General features: G+C 38.4%; 1 protein-coding gene across 3 annotated transcripts in view; it reads right to left on the bottom strand.

The window, feature by feature from the left end:
• TSPAN14 (tetraspanin 14) overlaps positions 1 to 20,092 on the bottom strand; it is a 35,263-nt gene that overhangs the window by 3,945 nt on the left and 11,226 nt on the right. For all 3 annotated transcript variants that reach the window (XM_032115813.1, XM_032115812.1, XM_032115814.1), the window contains exons 2-8: positions 16,870 to 16,967; positions 9,847 to 9,897; positions 5,027 to 5,173; positions 4,039 to 4,209; positions 3,341 to 3,466; positions 2,081 to 2,125; positions 1,434 to 1,553 (exon numbers count right to left, since the gene is read on the bottom strand). In XM_032115813.1, coding sequence (XP_031971704.1) covers positions 1,434 to 1,553; positions 2,081 to 2,125; positions 3,341 to 3,466; positions 4,039 to 4,209; positions 5,027 to 5,173; positions 9,847 to 9,897; positions 16,870 to 16,950 — 741 coding nt within the window. In that variant the 5' untranslated portion in view covers positions 16,951 to 16,967. The remainder of the gene's footprint in view (positions 1 to 1,433; positions 1,554 to 2,080; positions 2,126 to 3,340; positions 3,467 to 4,038; positions 4,210 to 5,026; positions 5,174 to 9,846; positions 9,898 to 16,869; positions 16,968 to 20,092) is intronic.

The following is a 20,092-nucleotide window of genomic DNA, read 5'->3' as shown; positions in this document are numbered from 1 at the left end:
AAGCTACAAACCAGACATTTTCATTTGTTCCACAGCTTTGAATAACAATCCAGTCAGTTTTCAGATCAATTTTTTTAAACACAGACAGACTGGACAATTACCTGCACTAAAATGAAATTATTGTCACAGACAGCAGTAAGAGAAGTCCCAGATTTCTCAGAGACATTTAAATTTGAAATTTTAACATTCATGTCAGTTCTCAGGGAAATCTTCCTTTACAAATTGAGGATAAATTTGTAACTCAGCCAATTTCCTGTAACATTCTTACAAATAATATAAAACTGGGGTGAAGTTTTGGAAAGCTAAAAGATTTCATTTAAATGTAGTTAGGTTATGTCTAATTCTCAGTCCCACCATGAAATAGCTTAATGCACAAGAAAGACCCAATTGGAAAACACAAGTAACTGAAAGTGGTTTCACAGAGACTAGGGACACAAATAAAGAACAACATTGTCAAGTTATTGTCAATCTACACAGTGCAAGAAGATCAAACTTCAAGTCTTGACCATCTTCCTAACAAAAGATCCTGTTCTTAGCACAGCATTTCTCAAACCCATGGAAGTATTATCACTAGATAGTGATAAACAAGTATCAAACCCTAAGCTACAGAGGGCACTATTACCAGGGCTGGAGAAAGATATTTTACCAGCACTCTATACTCCACTCTTGTCAATTACATGGAAAATACTTTCTGTAGCAGATTTACAAGTTTATTTCCCACTGAAGGAATTTCATAGCAGAGAAATTAATGTAGTGCAAACAACTGCCACAACAAAAGCAAGATCCACCTTGACAGCTGCAATCTAACATGCTTTACTGAAAATTTTAGCTCTCTCTTTGATGTACCAAGCACTGATGAGGCAATAGAAGTCACAGTGACTCTTGCATCTGGTTCTGCCAACATTGCATTTGCAACCTGGTCACCTATTTCCCTGCTCTTACATTCCCAACCTTTGTGAGCAGCATGCTACACCCACTTACAGCTGGCTGAGGTAACCCTAGCATGAAGGACAAGGTTGTATCTTAATCATTTCTGGTTTGGGATAGAAGGCTGGAGTTCAGATCTACTGGAACAGACAGCAGATCCCCCCTCCTTCATGACATTAAAACACAAGTAGTATTTTATATAATAATCATATATTATATATGACTACATTAATATTACAATATATATATCAATTATCACACACTGTATTATTAATACACTATTTTTATAATGACCTTCACTGCTTCGAGCAAGAGGTATTTTCACACTAACTCCCCTTTACTATAATTGCTGTTTCTGCCATATTCTTCTTGTAACTTAAAAAATCCACATTCAAGATATTTATTTTACCTCTGTCCATAACTCCTTTTACCTTCAGCAGGTCTGTATCTGCAAACATGTGCAAACATGACATTTTTTCCAAAGAATCATAATAACAACAACTAACCTGGAGCAGTGAGATAGCTATGAAGACACCTGCAACAATGTAGATATTTCGGGGCAACCAAGCTTCAAGTGCATGAATACATCCTTTGACAAAAATCTGATCATCCCATTGACTTTTGCTCTGAATGTAGAAAGGAAAAAGAAGAACATTACTTTTCTGCTCCAGTTTATAATAAGATCAATCACATGATCTAGCTAAGCTGGTGTTTTGTCACTTTTGCAGTGAAGTTTTTAACCACACTTCAAAAATACACATTTGGATCAGGGAGTGCCAGACATTGATATTCATATCTTCCTGAAAATCCTGTTATTAGAACACTGTAGAATTATCAGTTAATAGACTAGCAGATAATAGATCAGCAGTGTTAGACTATTAAAATTGATAATTGAAATGCACACTTGAAATCCAAGTCCTACCCCTTTTTGAAACACACCTTCCCCTTCACCTGTTTTATCACTTGTTTTCTCTACCCTCCCACAGTACAAGCTTCTTTAAACGAAGGACAATGTCTACCTTGCTCTACTTGTAGTATGATGTAGCACAGTAAATTAGCTCCTAGAATTTTGAGCTGACACATCTAATCAGCAATCCCACCATTTTTATAGTTTTGCCTCTGCAGGCCCAGAACATGACAGACGGCATCTTACCTTCTTTCTGATATCATAGCCACACTGTGTATTCACAACTTTTTGCTGCAAAGCAAAACAGATTTTAAATAAACCAATTGAATTCTACTCACTTCTGTTCACAGCAAGGTTTTTTTTTATATTCATAAACATATCAGAATTGTCAGAGCCAACCATTTTAAGAAGCATTTTTAGCAAAACCAAACAAAGCCCTAGCAGAATACAAGAAAATTAATGACAAAGCAAAGATGTGTACTAGCAAGATGATATCCTGCACCAGAAATCTCAGCTGCTTTATCACTTGGCATTCAACTAGCAACTTTTTAACATGAAAACTGCACTGCCAGCACACAGGTAAGACATGTACATTTACAAAATGCATAGTAAGTTACATTGAAATATTAACAATAGAATCTCACATTAAACAGATTTAAGCATCCTTTTGCCTCCTTAAATACAGCACCAGCAACAGAAAAACGTGCAGCTGAACAGTACTGCTCCAAACTAAACTAGAAAATAATTACTGGGGAATCTGACTATGGAATATATCCCTGACAAAGGTTTTCCTTGGCTGATTTCCAATACAATCAGAAGCCTATATAAGGTATTAAATATAACAATGGCTATCTCTCAGCACAAGGATTGCTGGAGGAATTTTGAGTTGTAAGTATTCCCACTAATAATACCATAAAGCACTATATGTTAGCTCCTACCTCCACATTTTGGTACCTGCTGTAAGGCTCACAAAGTCAAACTTTACTACACAAATTAACCAAAAAGCACTTAAACCTTCCCAAAATCAAGGATTGACCCCGAAACTTTAAAACTTCATACATGAGCACTTTACTAATTACTGACAAACAAGCAGCAAATGGAGTTACTCCTGCCTGTCTGGCAGAGGGGTGGTGAAACATTAATCCTAACTGGGGCAAGCACAGTGCTTCGACAGTGATCACAGCTCCTTACAAACCAGGTAACAAAGGCCGGGGATGCAAGGAAACAACACACTGGGAATAAAAAAAATGCCAGCCACCACTACTTCAGATCCAAACCATACTAAAATAGCTTGAATTCCTGGGGACAATACATCTTCGGCTGTCTAACAGGTTGCCACATTTGGACTCTAAAAAGAACGCAACAGAAACACAAAAAGTTTGCCTGCACAAGAGTAACTTTTGGTCATTTAGGACATCTCAAAGCCCTTCAACACCTTATTCAGGAAGTACTTCCTGTCGTAACTTTACAACCTCAGAGCAAGAACAAAGCCGGGAAACAACTTACAGCAGGATCAGGTATACAACAGGAAAAAGGAACTCCGCACTTCTCACGACTCTTGCTTTCACTCTTGCAGTCAAAGTATATGTTAAAGTCCCAGTCTTCTGGACCTTGGGCACCACAGCAGTGGTTCTGCAACAGATGAATACATTCCAGAAGTTTGTTCAGTGGATAAGTCATCTCTAAAATACCTCTAAATAGTAAGAGCTTGCTTACAAATCGTCACCATGCTTAAGTCTATGCAGAATCAACGACAACAGCAGAGTAAAAAAAATGAGTAGTCACTAACAGGGCTCTATGAAATCAAAGCAATATGTCTGGAATACTGCTTGTGGAAACAGGTGTCAGCATGTCAAGCAAAATCATGAAAATTATCACTTTAGATGTAATTGTCAGATACAATCAGTTCCATTACTAAATTTTTTTATGAGAAAGTTTTTTCTTAGGGAGCAAGGGAAAGGGGAGCAAATGAGAAAGGTCAAAGGCAGATGAATGCCTGAGAGAGCTTCCACAATGGACATCAGAACAAGCCTGGATCTCAGGATATCTTCCTTCCCCACTGCTTTCAATACAGAAGGAAGAAAACCAGCACATCAAACACAGTACTATTAGCTACAAAATATTATAATTCTGTAACAAAAATGAAAACTTTTAAATCCACATATTCTCCTAGAAGACATCAAAGTGGCAGGATTTGAACTTACAATTCTCTGTAGTGAATCAATGATGTTCTGGAGATCAATGTCATCTCGGTAGGATTTGATGTTATTCTCAAAGAATTCTTTTACCCTGTCCCTCACCCAGTCCTGGAACAGGAAAGCCATAGCTGCTACTGCCATCTCCAACAGGAATATAAACACAATTGTTCCACAGAACTGTAAAAAAAAAAAAAGAAGTCCTAAATCAGAAAATATGAATTCATTTTGAATGCATCCCTATACCACCAGAAACAGGCACAGAGAATTAGGTTCAAATTTTGCCTCAGTACAGACACTGAGGGCACAATGAGAATACAAGGTAAAGAAATGCCCAAGAGACAGTTATCCTTTTATTTTTGTCACCTGAACTTGACAGTAAAAAGAGCATCAGACACAGTCATTATGCACAGCAGTGAAAGTATTAATAAATGAGAATCTGTAAAACACAGGGCTAAAAAATCTTGATATTTCCTCTTGGATTGTTTCTAATTTTATAATTGGTTTTTTATAATTTTTTGGCCATCTTAACTGTTTTCAGATCTAAAGCAAAGAAGCAGCCTCAGTATAAAAACAACCATTTAAGAAATTTCACATCAGTCACTAAGTCCCAAAGTTTTGTCCACCCAACATCTATAAGAAACTTTAACGTTTTAAGGGATTTTGTTCCACTATTATATATTCTCTCAGTAATTCCTAACTGACTAAGCATGTTCCATAACATCACAGTGTTAGATTCTGATATATGTACTATAACATCACTGCAGAGCAGAACAAATGGAAAAAGGGAAGGAGGAACATGTTCCACAAAGAGGAAAATACACAGGCTGGAATCACCCCTGCTTTCAATACCACTACTCAGAGGTTTGTCAAGGCAGCAAGTTTACCATATACTTTGTCACAAACCAAATTCTATAATTAATTAGCTGGGTTTGCTCCCAGTTCATCATTTGCAGCTTTCACACGTATAATTCCCTCATATAATGATGTTACTTACAAACTTCAGCAGGCAGATGTTTTCCCTCAGTGCTCCCACACAACCAGCAAATCCCAAAGTAAACATCACTATTCCCACCACTAAGACAAGCACCACTGGGTCCAGACCATGAAGACCAGTCACCTTTGTCAGATCAGACAATACACCCTGAAGGAAAAAACCAGAACAGAATGTGACCACTACAAGCATGTTACTTATTGAGCATTCCTTCTGGATGACTTCCACATGATTCCAAATGAACTGGTTGCAAACCCTTGAACTTGCCAACAGTGACACCAACAAAAAAAGTCATGTTGTAAAATTGTTATTGACAACACCAATTTTCTTCAGCCCAGCAGAGGAAGTATTAAAGTTATAGCTAACAATTCTTTTAATAAGTCAGTTTCTCAGATTACATCCTCCTAGGTCTATGTGCCAAACAGAATTCCACAAGATGGTGCCAAAAGCTCAATACTATCACTGAATGTTCATTTAGCTTCAAGGCAAAAGAATTAATGTTTTATATTAACTTGAAATGCATCAATCAGAAGGGCACTCCAATATCATGGTCTAAAAAAAAAAAAAAAAAAAAAAAAAAAAAAAAACCACTTAAGAAAAATTTTCCAATCCTATTGTTTAAGTGGCAGAAAGGGAGAGACATTCTAAGGATAAAGAGGATAAAGCACCTTATGAATGACATTTTGAAGAGGTGAACAATCTTGTTCTGGTTTTTGAGGAAAGCAGACTTTTCCTCTCATTTTAGTTACATACCTTCTAGTGTCAAAGAGTCTTAGTTATCCTCCTCCAAACTCAAAAATATAGAGGTATAGTCTAAACTTTTTACCTTTTCAACCCCGATAAAAATTCTTACACCAAAAGGTGTCCCTATATTTGGAATTTGCCAAACATAGAAGCAATGCTTTTTTTGTTAACTATCCAGAAACCACTTATCTTGACAATAACCTTTGCTATGAAGCCTGTCTGCCTAGATTTCTAAGCCTATGTGAATGTAATGCTAACACAGTGAAATCCTTCCTTATAGTTTCTAGATTAGCTTTTAAAAAGTTATTACACCAGCTACCATTAAAATTCCATCAAATATACATAACAGGATTCTCATGTGATGTGCAATAACAAGATGGAACATGCAGAAGACAGAAGGGGCAAACAACTGAAACTCTTCATGAGAATCCTGTTATGTGTATTTGATGGAATTTTAATGTCACGTGTATTTGCAGGGACATCCAGGCAGCCTTGCAGTTGTCTGAGTGTTTATTATACAACCATCACCAATACACAGAACAACTTAAGGAAATATTTTCATTTTAAAACAAATAACAAAAATCAACACACCACAATATCCCATCATCACATGTTTGCTACTTTTTTTCCTTTATAAAGTATATTCTCAAGCTAACCGTGTTTAGTGTAAGAGAAATATCAGAGACACTTGAAATAAGATGCCTAATTCCATCAACAGAATTCTCATCTTTCTACCCAGGTACTCGTGCTAGAGTTAAGTGCAAAGAATATACATCCTAAGACAACACCTTGGAAAACTCCATATCACTTCTTATTCTACTGCTCACTTAAAAAATAAAATCTTCAAAATACAGCTTCAGAAGAAAATGTGCCCTTTGAGAAATTTCATCAGCTGAAGACACTGATTAACACTGATCACTACAGTGATCCACAGGACTTCATCATCTTTCATAGCATCTTCCATAACAGATTTTGTCAGAGCTGATAATTTGGCAACAGCAAGACAGTTGTTTTTATGAAAACTGGCTGATGGGATGAAAAGAAAAAAAATAATTGAACTGTAGAACTCAGAATTGCCTTGCCACAGCTGGTGACTAACAGCTGGAACAGGCTATTAGAAAATGGTCCTAGTTTGTTGATAATATGTTACCAGTCACATATTCCCATTCCTAAAAAGAAGTTAGACCTCACAGTTAACTAACAAACTTGGGTCTACCTGGTTAATTACGAGAGTCCCACCTAATCAAACCTTGGCTCAGACCCCACAATCAAGAAATACATGCCAAGATCAGACAGGCTAATGCAGTGTCCTTGTAGAACCAACATGCTGTGAAACCAAACACTGTGTGACCAGGATGCCGAAACATTCATAACTATTGCCAGCCATCTCCTTCCCACATCAAACTCAAGCTTTTTGTTTTCAGATAATCTCATTTGCTCAAGCAATATCTTTTGGAAGAAAACTTCCTCTGATCAAAGCATGTTATGAATAGAAGTTGGCAGGAACCGGGCTTTATTATTCAACCTCAGATGTCACTGGTTCACCACAGCTTTGTCATGTTCACACATAATGCTTATAATATGCTCTTTGAAAAAGAAGATTATGGGGATTTTGCCTAAGAGAAGATGTTAAGTCAAAAATTCTGCAGGAAGGAAACAAGAGAATTAATTCAGAAAACTCTCATCTCACCTTACCCATTTCTCTAAAGACACTCCTGCCTGTGCCATCTGCACCTGGTACAAACTCTTCGAAGCACAGGCTGTCCTTTACAACACAGACTTCCTCAGGTACGCAGGAATGCAGTCTGATACCTGCAGTCAGTGTCAGACATTCCATAACAAAATTCACACCTTAAGTCTTTCTTTCAGTCACACCGAACAGTGATTTCTCCATGATCTTGAGTCCCTCTAAACAATAGTCTTAATTTGAAAACTGACTGCTCCCTCTCCATTTGTTCTTAGCCATGAACTTGCTGGAATGAATTTAGGTTGACTAGCCTCTAGTTTCCCAGATCTTCCTTTGTGTCCTCCTTGGAACTGTTTTAACAACAGAAACCATTTTCCTGATAAGAGGGCTCAGTGTTACCTTGTTTCTACCAGCAGTTTACAATAATTCACTCTTAGTGACTTTTGCAGTATCTTTTGTGTGACAGATACTGACTCTTAAAATTTTATGCAAGTTAATTTTTACATGACTGTTCAGAATAACTAAAGCCAGTTACCAAATCATAAGGATAGGCCAATTAGATACATCAGTTAGAGAGACTGGATTTGACTCAATCAAGTAACAGGGGTCAGGATGGTAACATTTTTCCACATAGTATTTTCAACACTTCTCACAAACCAGCAGTCTCATTTCAACATACTACCAGCAAAAAGAGAAGCACAGGATTTATAGCCAGAGAAAAAGACTGCTGAAGAAATAATCTGAAGTGTAGTCCTAATGCAAAAAGAAAAGAGACAAAACCAGAATGGACCTAATGTACTTCACGTTGTGGTAATAGACAAGATGTTCAGAACTCTTCCACCACCTGTAGTTTATCTTTGGGTTTATCACAGCAGCACAATTTCTGCAGTGTTTTTCTCTTACTTCCCAACTGTTGTTCACCAAGATGTTTATCTGTAAAACACAGGCACTATTGGCTGAAAAATGGTACTGCTATGAAAGACTGAAAACATGGCACTGAACAACTGACGTAAAAAATAATGAACAGATTTCACAAGCCATTCAGAAGTTCAAAACCACAGGAAAGGCTTTGAAGCACTTACTTGCAAGACACCACAGAAAGCAGAACAGGCTCAGGCAAAATTTATCAAATAAAGACCAAAAGAGTCTGTCTTTGCCTTTTAGTAACTTCAGTGTACCATAAAGACAAATTGGCAAATGGAGGTAAGTTGGGAGATATTAGCCTCCAACCACACAGATCCTATGTGCTTGTCTACAAAACAGAACACTGTATGAACATTAGAGAACACAAATTCAAGACAAGTTTAACATCCTCCTTAAAGGGTTGGAAAGAAAATTCTTTTGTAACAACAAAACAGGAGGTAAATGCATTTATGTGTCGAGATAGGTTGCTTACTATATAGCAATGATAGCACTAATCTAGTTACGAGAATGTGTGCAGGCACATAGGGAACAGGGATGAGCAGAATAAATACCTCAGAATTAAGATCATCATAAAACTCACTTCCAAAAAGCAGAGGAATTCCAGAACCTCTCTGTATGTGGATAGCTGCTGTGTATAACCACTTCAATTAAGGAAAAGTGAACTTATGATGGTAATTGAAGTCTTACTACTTAGCAGCAAAACTGAACAGTGAGGGCACCTGCCCTCCACTCCTGATTGAGAGGCAGATCAATGAATCTAGTAATGGTCACTTTTACCTACTGCTTGAATTCATTAAGTCCATGCTTTTACATTCATTCAAGGGGTTGAACCATTCATTTCCATACCTGCATCATTCTCTTTTCTTGTAACAGGAGAACTGAGTACATGTGCACACAACTTCCTTCAACTGAGGAAGTTTTTTAGCTACAAGAAACCTTCACTAAAAACAAGAGTTATTCAGCTACATCAAGTTCCGCAGTTTTGCTCCTCTATGTGGAAACACAATCGCTTAAGCACTCCATGGGGAATAAAGTGGACAACAGATGGCCAACAGACTGGGACCATCTTTCTGAAGTATTTCAAAGATGCACATTTAGATTTAATGGTGCTGTTTTTAATATAAAGACATCTCATGCTCTTTACAAATATGTTTGTAATTAAAGGAGGTGGGTAGAGAAACATCTATTTTAGAAAACATGCTTTTGAAAGAGAACCTGTTCATCGAGGCTAAATTCTCCCTAGCATCCTGCTCTTACAATTTCATAAAAAAGCTCTGAATATCAAGGGTCACAGCTTAATTCCTGATCAGGGACAAGAAGCAAATTCCAACTAAACTCAGTTTAGATTATTTGAACATGGTCCTGAGCTCAGATGCTACATTTAACCTTTGCTGCTTCCTGAGGAAGTAGTTTTACTGGAGCAGGAGGGGGCAGCCACTGAAGTAAGACCAATTGCTTCTACCCTTACCTTTTCACTCCATGCCCACAGACCAGCTGCAAGGAAGGCCACTCCAGCTAGCTAAAATTTAAAAAAAAAAAGAAAAAATTAATTAGATGCACTAATCAACCACATTCTCAAAAAACTTAGCCTGTAGCACTACTGCTCAAGTAAAACAAATATTGTAATTTGAGACAATAGTAATGGAACACTCCTCCCCATGAGTCAATCTTTTACAAAAATGATTTGAAGGGCATTTATTCCACAGCATTTATGCATTTTATCAACTACTTTTTAGAAAGTATTACAATTTGATTCTTCATGATTACTCAAGAAGCACACGGTACTTAACTGACAATCCCACACAGTAGCATGCAAGTGGGAGTTATCCTTGTCCCAATGACTTGCCATAAAATGTCTGCCAGCACACCAATGAAGATGTCAGAATATTTAATGCATTTTGAGGTTATTCCCTATTTAGACATTTAATAGTACCAATATTATGGCTATGACAGTAGCCATGCTTGACTCCTTGTAACTTCTCAATGTCAAGGCTCACTATATTAGCCTCTTCTCTGATTAGGTACAGTTTGTCTTCTGAATCCTTACCTTGTTTAAGCCCATCTGAATCAAGCTAGATTAATGGTCCATTTGCTTACTTTCCATAAGCACCAAATCTGACAACAAACCCTCCACTAATTCCTGTGTTTGTATAATAAACACTTCTGAATTATAGTCATCCAAATGAAGCAAGAGTTCCTTATTCTAACATTCACTCCCTTTCTCCAACACTCAGGCAGCTTGTTTTTAACATCCAATTTCAATAACCAAACTAAAATGACCTCTCTATAATCCAAGGGCAGCTCTTCCTCATTACTTAAAAAGCATTCAACCCTGCTATGGCCTCATGGCTCTCTACAACTACCTGAAAGGACATTGTAGTGAAGGGGATATCAGTCTTTTCTCCCATATAAGAAGTAACAGCACAAGAGGAAATGGCTTCAGGTTGCACCAGGAGAAGTTTAAAGTGAATATTAGGAAATATTTGTCCCCTGAAAGGGTTATCAAAGCATGGGAGCAAGTGGCTTAGTCACCATTCCCAGATATATTTAAAGGATGCACAGACATGGCACTTAGGGACATGGACTACTTGGCAGTTTTGCCAACAGCTGAGTTTGATCTTAGCCATCTTTTCCAGCCTAAATGATTTGATTATTCTGTAGAGAGGACTGAGGTTGCCTCTCCAGTGTCAAGCCTTACACACATTGAAGAGTAAAACTCCCAAACTGAAAAAACACTTTGAATAAGAAATCCTCTTCTCTAGGAAATGCAGCACCTCCCATGAACTAAATGGGCATCACAGGCAATTCCCTACAGCACAGGCAAGAGGCAAAAATGGAACCCTCTTACAGAAAACAGATGTGTAGGTTTTGAATACTGCTGGGCTCATGGGCTGCTTGCCCTAAGCTCACTTAGGGCAAGTGAAGATGTTCTGCATTTACTCTGCTGGGGAGGGCGGGGGAAAGCAAAGCCAGAAAGGGCTGCAAGCATCATTCGTATTACTCTCTAAAAATTACTCAAATTATGTTAAACACTTCTGTCTAAGGAGCAATTATTACATGCCATATTCTTGGTCTTAAACACAGATTAAGCAACCAAAACCACCACTAATACATGGAGTTACAACTGGACAAAGGAGTGCTAAATAAATTCCCAGATGCTGCTTAATAAGCAGTAGCACAATGACTATTCATCTTGGACTCTGAATGGGCTAAGAATACCTAAAGTGATCATTTAGATCAAAGCATAACTTGCAAAACACTATTAAAAACCACATCAATATAAACAGAATATTGACCCAGATTAACCCTAGATCTTAACCAGTGATCTTCAGATTAAAAAAAGAAGGGAAAAGAGTCAGGAATCAAACTTGTATGTCATTAAGTTGCACAGTGCATGTAATTGATGCATCCTTCATCCTTTTCATTCCAAATGCTCCAGGAATGCTGGGAGACAGATGAAGACAGCTGGTATAATTTGCAGTAATCAAGGTAAATTATACAGACTGGATCTTTGGAGACTTTTTCTACAGAAAACAGGGTGAAAAATAATAAGTGGGAAGACATACTCCACTCTCTGTATACAAATTAAGGGTACTAGAATGCTAATATTGTGCTATTGAATTTGTAACTAGGGTGACCTCTTCAGACTGTCTGCTTTTCATTATAATTACCTTCTTAATTAAATTATAATGGATTTTTGATTAAGTAGATTTTTCACTAGCATGCATTATTCTCACCTTTGAACATGAACTTTGCTCTCATGTTTTTACAAAATGTCCAGTTTCAAGAAACTATACTGTTTTTGCAAAATTATTTCCATAAGCATCTATGCAAACTATCTACAAGTAAAATAGAGTTTATCAGAAGAACAATAAACTTAGTCTCATTAAATCAATGAGGATAAATCTAAAACTTAATTCAGCTAAGACAAGCAACTCATAATTTTCACTAGAAGCAACCAAACCAGACACATTAAGTTTCTTTAGCAAAAATCCAGTAAAGTACGATGTACTTGCAGAAGAAACAAAGCCATCAGCCACTACATTGACAGGTGCAATTACCAAAAAAACCAATTTACAACAAAGTAAAGTAGTAGTGAAATGGGAAATGAAATCCTTTTGCTTTAAAGACTTGAAAATATCTCACTGAAAACTACCGTAAAACACACCATGGTGATCAAACTAGCTCAGAAGTTAGTGTGACTGAGCATGCCCAGAGTTCTACAGAGAATTAGCACCAGGAAAATACCCTCTCTAACACACTTGCACAGAGGCATCCAAGTGATGGCTACGAGGCAGAGCAGGGAACTGATCCTGCCTAAACTAAAGGCCAAGCTTTAACCTTCTTCAGCTCACTGAACTAAATGGCTGAGTGAATGGGACAACAGGCAGCTGAGAAGAAGCAAGGACAACCAAAAGTGTTCCCGAGGTGAGAGAAGGCTACTCAGCCATTTCAAAAACGCACAACATTTTGAAATTTGGCTTTCACCAGAATCTGAATGACGTGCAAACATGAACAAACTGGACACCCAATTCACTGCTGTGCTGGAGAGTCATGTAAGCCATATACTGCATGAAAGGTTAGATGGAAACATACACAAAGCAGCTCAGTTGTGTCCCTTGGAACAGGAAATCAAAACACTGTTTACCAGCATTTGGTTATTTCCTGCTTTAGAACTAAGAAATCCACTTTTTTAACATATTGCATCAAACTGTAGGCTCTGCTCAGATGTACAATACTGATGCCAACTTGGTGACACTGTGCCCAAGACACCACTTTTAAGCATTATTCATTTATCCATTCCCAATCACACTTTGAATTCCTGTGATTCCTTTGACTATGCTGTCAGAATCACACTACCAACTGAGAAAACGGGGGCAATTTGTTTCTCAAATGTAGGCAGCAGCTAAGTAATTCTTGCAAGACAACCCTTGCACACCAACTGATTGTGGGTCAGTCTGCTCCTAGGTCTGATCAGGAGCAATAGGAATTGCACTCAGTTTTTGTATACTCTTACAGAGAATACATTTCCCACTCCCTGGATAATCCTATTCTACACTGCAGCTCCACCCACACTGGAGCAATCAGCAGCCTGCAGCCCTTCCTTCCTATCCTTGTCTCTTCAGACTCTTCCTCTCAGAGCCAGGAAACCACCTGGTGGTACATTCTTTCCTCTTCCGGGCACAGCCTTGCTGTTTCAGAAGTTCCTGGAAAATAACATCCTCTGCAAAAGCCAAGAAAATCTTATGCTAACCTGGGTCTTCTCTTATTTTTCAAAGATATGAACTCAGAATTCTTTTCCAGAACAGAAGAGGATTTTTGTCCTTCATCCCCATGTTCAGGGCAAAACACCACATCTCCTATACGATGAGTAACAAGTTCAGGTTTTGTCTCCCATCACCCTTAAGAGTCACACAACTACAGACCTTTAGAAGATAAATCCAGAAGACAGTAGCTAAAAGCCGTTTTGTCCTCTCCTCTCAATTCATGTGGGAGACAGTGAGCTCATATGTAACCTAAAAGGCTTTGGCACAGCACACATGCAATCCTTCACTTCACTGAAAAAGCCATGTCCCGGATGAAATGCCATTCCCAGACTACCCAAAAAAAACCCTTTCAGCTGGAGGCAAAGCAGCAAGCACCAGAGCTTTCACAGAAGAGCTCACTCAATTGCAGAATGACTCAGAACAGAAAGGTGCCAAAACCAAGCTCTTCACTTGGCATTACTGCAGTCTTTAAATTGCACCATGACAAATGAAGTTATTTGACAAAAAAAACCAAAACGCTTTCAAACACAAAAAGGTCCAGCCTTCTTATCTTGCTCTCTTGCAGGGCTATCTTAACAGCTGCAGTACTGCCTTATCACCACTCATTAACAAGAGTGTACTCAGACAAGCTAAGTCTTGTGAGCATGCTTAAAAAGGAAGGTGAAAATAAAGTAATGGCACATCAAAATCATGCCTAGGAAGGCAGAGCCTTCATTCTCTCTCTTAAAAGAATAGGGAAGTGATAATACAACCCAGCAGTGCACAAGTAAAAGTCAGAACTTTCTATTCCCAAGTCACTCACCTAAAAAAAAGAAATACTTCCAAAGAATGAAGATTTACAGATTTCTAAAGGCTGATTACACTGAGCTCACCATTATTAGTCATATTTGCCCTCTTTTAGTTCAGTATTTTGTTTTATCCCAACCTATGTGAACTGTATTTGAAGCATGACACAAACTACAGTAACCACTCACTGAAAAGTTTAAAAATTCTGTAAATTACTACATCACCACATGCTTTAAAGTTTATATAGTCACTGATGTTATTTTTAGAGCTACAATGAGAAAGTCAACATTTACCTTTAATAAGTAGGACAGAAGAACACATGCAACTATTTACACACACATAACCTGGCTTGTGCATAAACTGTCCTGAGCTGAGGCACAGGAGAGCTCTAACAGCTTATATGGGCAACAGGCTCTCTGACATCTATCTAAATCCATCCCTCACACACCTCTAGAGCAGCCATGCTCACCAACAAATGCTCACAAACAAGTTCCCACAAGCACCTGTCCTGTAACCCAAGGAAAGTGAATCAAGATTAACATTCCCTTCTTAAGCGCTGCTTGTGAGGTATGGTTACATTTTCCCTTCTGGTTTTGTAGCCCTTCAGTTCTTTTAAGGCACATAGAAAATTTACTGTTTCACAAATGGTGAATTTGCAGTCATCCCAGGCAGCAGGATTTCAGAGGCTCCTGAATCCTTGTGTCAGCTAAATGATTCATGTGTTGCCCATAGAGACGTCTACCTTCAACATTTACATAGCTTGTTCTACAGCTAAAGGTGCCAAAAATCTTATCAAAAGAGCTGTAGCTGCACATCATTGACCAGGTCAGCCTGATAACATCAGTAGAAGCCTCAGACTCTTTGCTGAGGAAGCTACCAAGATTACAAGTATCTGTTCAGAAAGGTAGTTCCTCCAGCCAACAGATCAGCTGAAAAACACAGGTTGTATTATGAATTCTCCTCAATTTTTGGCATCTCTTTTAAAGTTTTTCTTTAAAGAACAGAAAAACCTTTAGATCTTCATCATTCATTTCAAGAGACTACAGTTTAAAAAAAGTGAAAAAATGTAATGACTGCAGACAAGAAAAAAAGATACAAAATTGATTCCTGTGAAAAAGCAGAGGCAAGTTCTTGACTGTCTTCCCCTTACAGTGAAGACAAAAATTTTCAGTTTTTAAAAGGTGGTCAGAAAGAGTCAGTCATAGACCCCACTTCATGAGACACTAGGAAAAAAACCCAGAAGTCTAGAAGAATCTTAGTATATTAATGAACAAGAATGTCAATTTCTCACATATCCCACCAGGAACTGCTGAAGAGCATCCACCCAGTTATGACGTGATTTCCCTGAAAACCAGAACAGTCTGGCAAGTATTACTTCTCAATGCACCACACTGCACTACAGGTACGTGGGAATTTGTACAATACAGAAGAAAAGGAACTGCAGAGCTGGTGGCTTGTAAGCACCTGTTGCAACACAGAAAATATCATCCTACTGAACACTTGCACTATGCAATATTGTAGCAAATTAACCCTTACTGGAACAAAAGTTTCTACACATCTTTTCTGCCCTGCTATTCACACAAGGATAACTCCCCTGCGGCTTAATGCTGCAGTATCATGTTAGAACATTGCACTAGTAAACAAGAGGTGTTGACAGTAGCAAAAAGTTCTGTGGTTTTCAGCACCTATACTGCTAGCACTGGACAAATCACTGTATCTACACTTACCCAAGCCCACCCATGCCTTTCCATGACTGCAGTTCCTATGACTTCAGGTGCAAACTCTTAACATTTGACCTGAAAGCTCCAAAAGGAATTATTGAGTTGATCCAAATTGCATCCTCACCTTCCCCTCACAGACATCTTAATTCTTTCTAGTGCAACACTATGCATTAACCTTTAAAGAGCCTTGTTTTCCAAGGCAGGTGCCATTAACCTTAACCATCATACACATCTAAAACCACACTTCTATTGTTGCACATTTTCACATTCACAATTCTAAACAAATACTATAGGCAGGTTAGTCCATAGCAAAGTATTTCAAGACTGTATCAGACAATTCAGCTGCCCACAGAGCAGACATGTACTGCCAGCGGCTGACACATCTGAGGCAGCTCCTTTTTCTTCTGCATAGTGTATTTACAGCTACATCACCCAACAAAGATCAAAGATGATCTGAAAGGAAACATTGTAAGAGAATATTCTTTTAACAGGGAAGCACTTAACATAAATAAGATGGATACTGAGTCCTCACATTTTCAATAATAATTAATTTCTCACATAGGATAAGCTGCTTCAATTACAAAACATCTGGGGCATACTACACATCAGTTTCCTGCTTTCAGGCAACTATTTCAACTTGCTCTCTTCAACAGAGTAATGAAGTTAATAAAATTGAGCTATGCCTAAACTATTTCAGTCTCTACATTTTGTACTCACCCAAAAGACAATGTTGTAGCTGAAGAGCAAGTATTTGTACCAACAGCTGACTTCTGCATTAGAATATCGGTAATAGTGCATCTTCTATAGCACAGCGTCTGCACAGAAGAGAAAGAATGACAGGGATTAGGTAAAGATTTCAAAAATAATGGATTTTTTTAGGTCTCTCTTGTTCTGTTGAGAAAGGGAGTACAGTAATCTGTACCATATGCCATCCAGAGTTATTTCAAAGTCAGCTCAAACTTCCACTGACCCTACACTTCCCTTTCAGTATTTGTTGCTTAATAATCCTATCTTTAAGCACCCTAATGTTGTAACAGGGTGGGCACACCCACAAAGGAAACTCACTATACAGTTAGCCTAGGAAGATCTACATCAGCAAGTTGACATTCATCTGCCTTCTCACTCTTTCAAAACCGTTTTACTTCTGCAGATGGCTGCTTGGACTTATCCACAAACCCTGTGGATTGCACATCCAGCAATCCAGCTAGCAGGACGTCCAAAGTGATTACCTGGAATCTCTCAGTGTCTGTGGATTGCTAAATACAATAGGTAGCTGTACCCAGCCTCTTCCATACTTGCATGTTCCTTTACCAGATCATCTCCTGTAAGGGGTTTTATATTCAAGAACAGAAGTCCCACCATTCAAAACCAATCTGCTCTGTTGGAGTTTGGTTTGCTTCCTTACACACACTAGAGGGATAAGGTTCAACTGCAACTCTTCCTCAAGTATTTCAGAGAACTACAGCTGTTCAGAGTATCATAACTAAACCACCTCTGCAGAAATGCCATGCATAAGAAAAACAGAGAACAAGCTGTTAAATTCAGAGCAGGAGTGAGCACTTGCACAGCCCTCACATTCTGGACTGCTGAGTGCTGCCTAACACAGACAAGCAGCATTTCAACCCTCCACTTCCTTGAGGGCAATGTCAGTGAAAGGTTTGCAAAGGCAAGGAAACAGGAATACAGAATTTTCAAACACCTCCTAACTAAGAAAAAGTACTGTGCCACCCTGGTCATTCACAGACAGCATGCAAAAACCAAGCCTACCCAGTAAAGTCTGAAATCCAGACCATGGAACAGACAACTGAACTGCACCACAAGCACAGCTATGAGAAGGTAAACTAGGTTTTTTAGGGCTGTTTGGTTGGTTTTGTTTTTCTAGAAAGGAATCTGCCCCAAAGTATAAAAAAAAACACTCCACCTTAAAGAAGAAACAGAAGTTAGCTTTGAGAATTCCATCAACTACAGACTAGAATGTGAATTAATACTTGAGCTTGGTATTTCTAGAGTTCAGATGTTGATTTCCATATAATTTTAACCAAACACTGAAAACAAGTTTTCTTCCTTCACCTTACAATTTCTAATGCACACAGTTCATTTATAGCAAAAAACACTTAACTTTTGTTAAAACAAAGGAAATAATACTTTATGGCAGCATAGGCAGTAACTGGAAAGGACCTTCCTACATGTGGCCCAGTCATACCACACAAAATAAGTTTTGTAATTTTGTTACTGACCTTTTCAACCCATCCAATATTACAGACAAAATTTAGGAACCTTTACAACTGTGATGAATCCTAGCAAAGAACTCTTGCTTAAGCACCATCCTCCTGCTTATCTAAGCCCACAACTGAGAGAATATAAGAGAAGGAACAAAGTTTGGTTTTCCCAACTTAATTTCAGTTTCTAGCTCCAAATTGCAATTTATATTTCAACAATCAATACTCACACACTTGTAAAACTCAGTAATTCTGATGTGCCTGGAGAAAAGAGGAAAGAGAGGCTACAAGAGCAGAATCCCGCTAATCTGAGCAGAGTCCAAGACTCCATTTGCATGAGTGTAATCCCATTTTACAGCAATACACTGGCTGCCAGTGCAAATATATTCTCCAGATGCAGACACACTGAGGTCTCCATCACTGCTCTGCTTCCTTCCCTGTGAAAATTAGCAACCTGGTAAAAGACAGGAGTAGCAACTGCAAAATGCTGATAAGGAATGTTGCTTTTGGTGCTGCTACATCTACAAAAGAGAAGACAGCATTTAGCTAGCACATCATTAAATTTCATAAAAATGAGGTTCTGCTTGACAAAGAGGCCTAAAATATAATTTGAGGCAAAAAAGCAAGCACACCATTTCAGGACCTTAAGGATACACATCATCTGAAGACTTACTTTTTGTTAGGTTACCCTCCCTGGCACTGCACTTATATCCAACTGTTCAGTCCCAGCTTCATTCAAACTATTCACAGGAATAAGAGCATTAAAAATATCCTTACTGATAAGCACTACCCCCCACCTACCTCGCTATTATGACCACCAGCTTGCAAGACATTTCTCTACACTTCAAATAGCTCCTAAGATGCCCCAGTCAACACTAATCCCAGTATTTTAACAGAATGAAAAAGCAAAATACTCCTTTCAAAATACTCACTACTTAATGCTTGGAGATGATGGGGGGGTATATTACCAGTACTAGCAAGAAGCTGTCCTGTAACAGCAAACAGCTCCTCAGACAGATATTAGCTTCCAAAACATCTGCCTATCTTAAGAGCTGATTTGGCTTGCTCTGTGCTTACCCTCATCAGCATTCTTTTGGTGGTTCTTGAAAGACCACTGAACACTGTATGGCTGGTACGGGAGTGGCATGATAAATCTGAAGTGCAGGTAATGTGATTTTTTTTCCCCCCCTAACACTACAAACAAATGAAGCAGTCCACTCAAGGCTACACAGCTACCTTCCCTGTGTTTATACTAAAAGCAGTCATGTTTCCTAACACAGAAGGCATCTGTTACCAGTCTTGAAATCTGCTGTGTCAGTAATTCACTTCATTCACAGCACAGGCTGCACAGCTATGGTTAGGCAATACTAAAAACACTTGGAAGATTAAAGCAGTATGTGGGCAGCACAGACTAATAACGTTCTCTACTGTGTTTCAGACAAAGCAAGTCACATTGTGTCAGCTGACAGTTATCACCCACTCACAGCAACAGGAATTTCTAAAAATTAAATACAGAGCACTGCTGCTTTGGTAGAATATAATTGTCTTGGTGTTTACAGCTTTAGTGAGGGGAAAAATACAGTCATTCATCAAGAGGCTACTGCCCTTTCCAAAGCTTTTCAACAACCACAATTCCACTCTTACCTTCAAAGTGCTACAGCAGTGGTATTCCTAATGTATATTCCTCACTCTAACAAAGCAGATGATGTGATCTATTAACT

Source organism: Corvus moneduloides, chromosome 8 (genome assembly GCF_009650955.1).
Source record: "Corvus moneduloides isolate bCorMon1 chromosome 8, bCorMon1.pri, whole genome shotgun sequence".
In the NCBI taxonomy this organism is placed as follows: Eukaryota; Metazoa; Chordata; class Aves; order Passeriformes; family Corvidae; genus Corvus; species Corvus moneduloides.
This window is presented reverse-complemented; position numbering and strand designations above follow the sequence as displayed.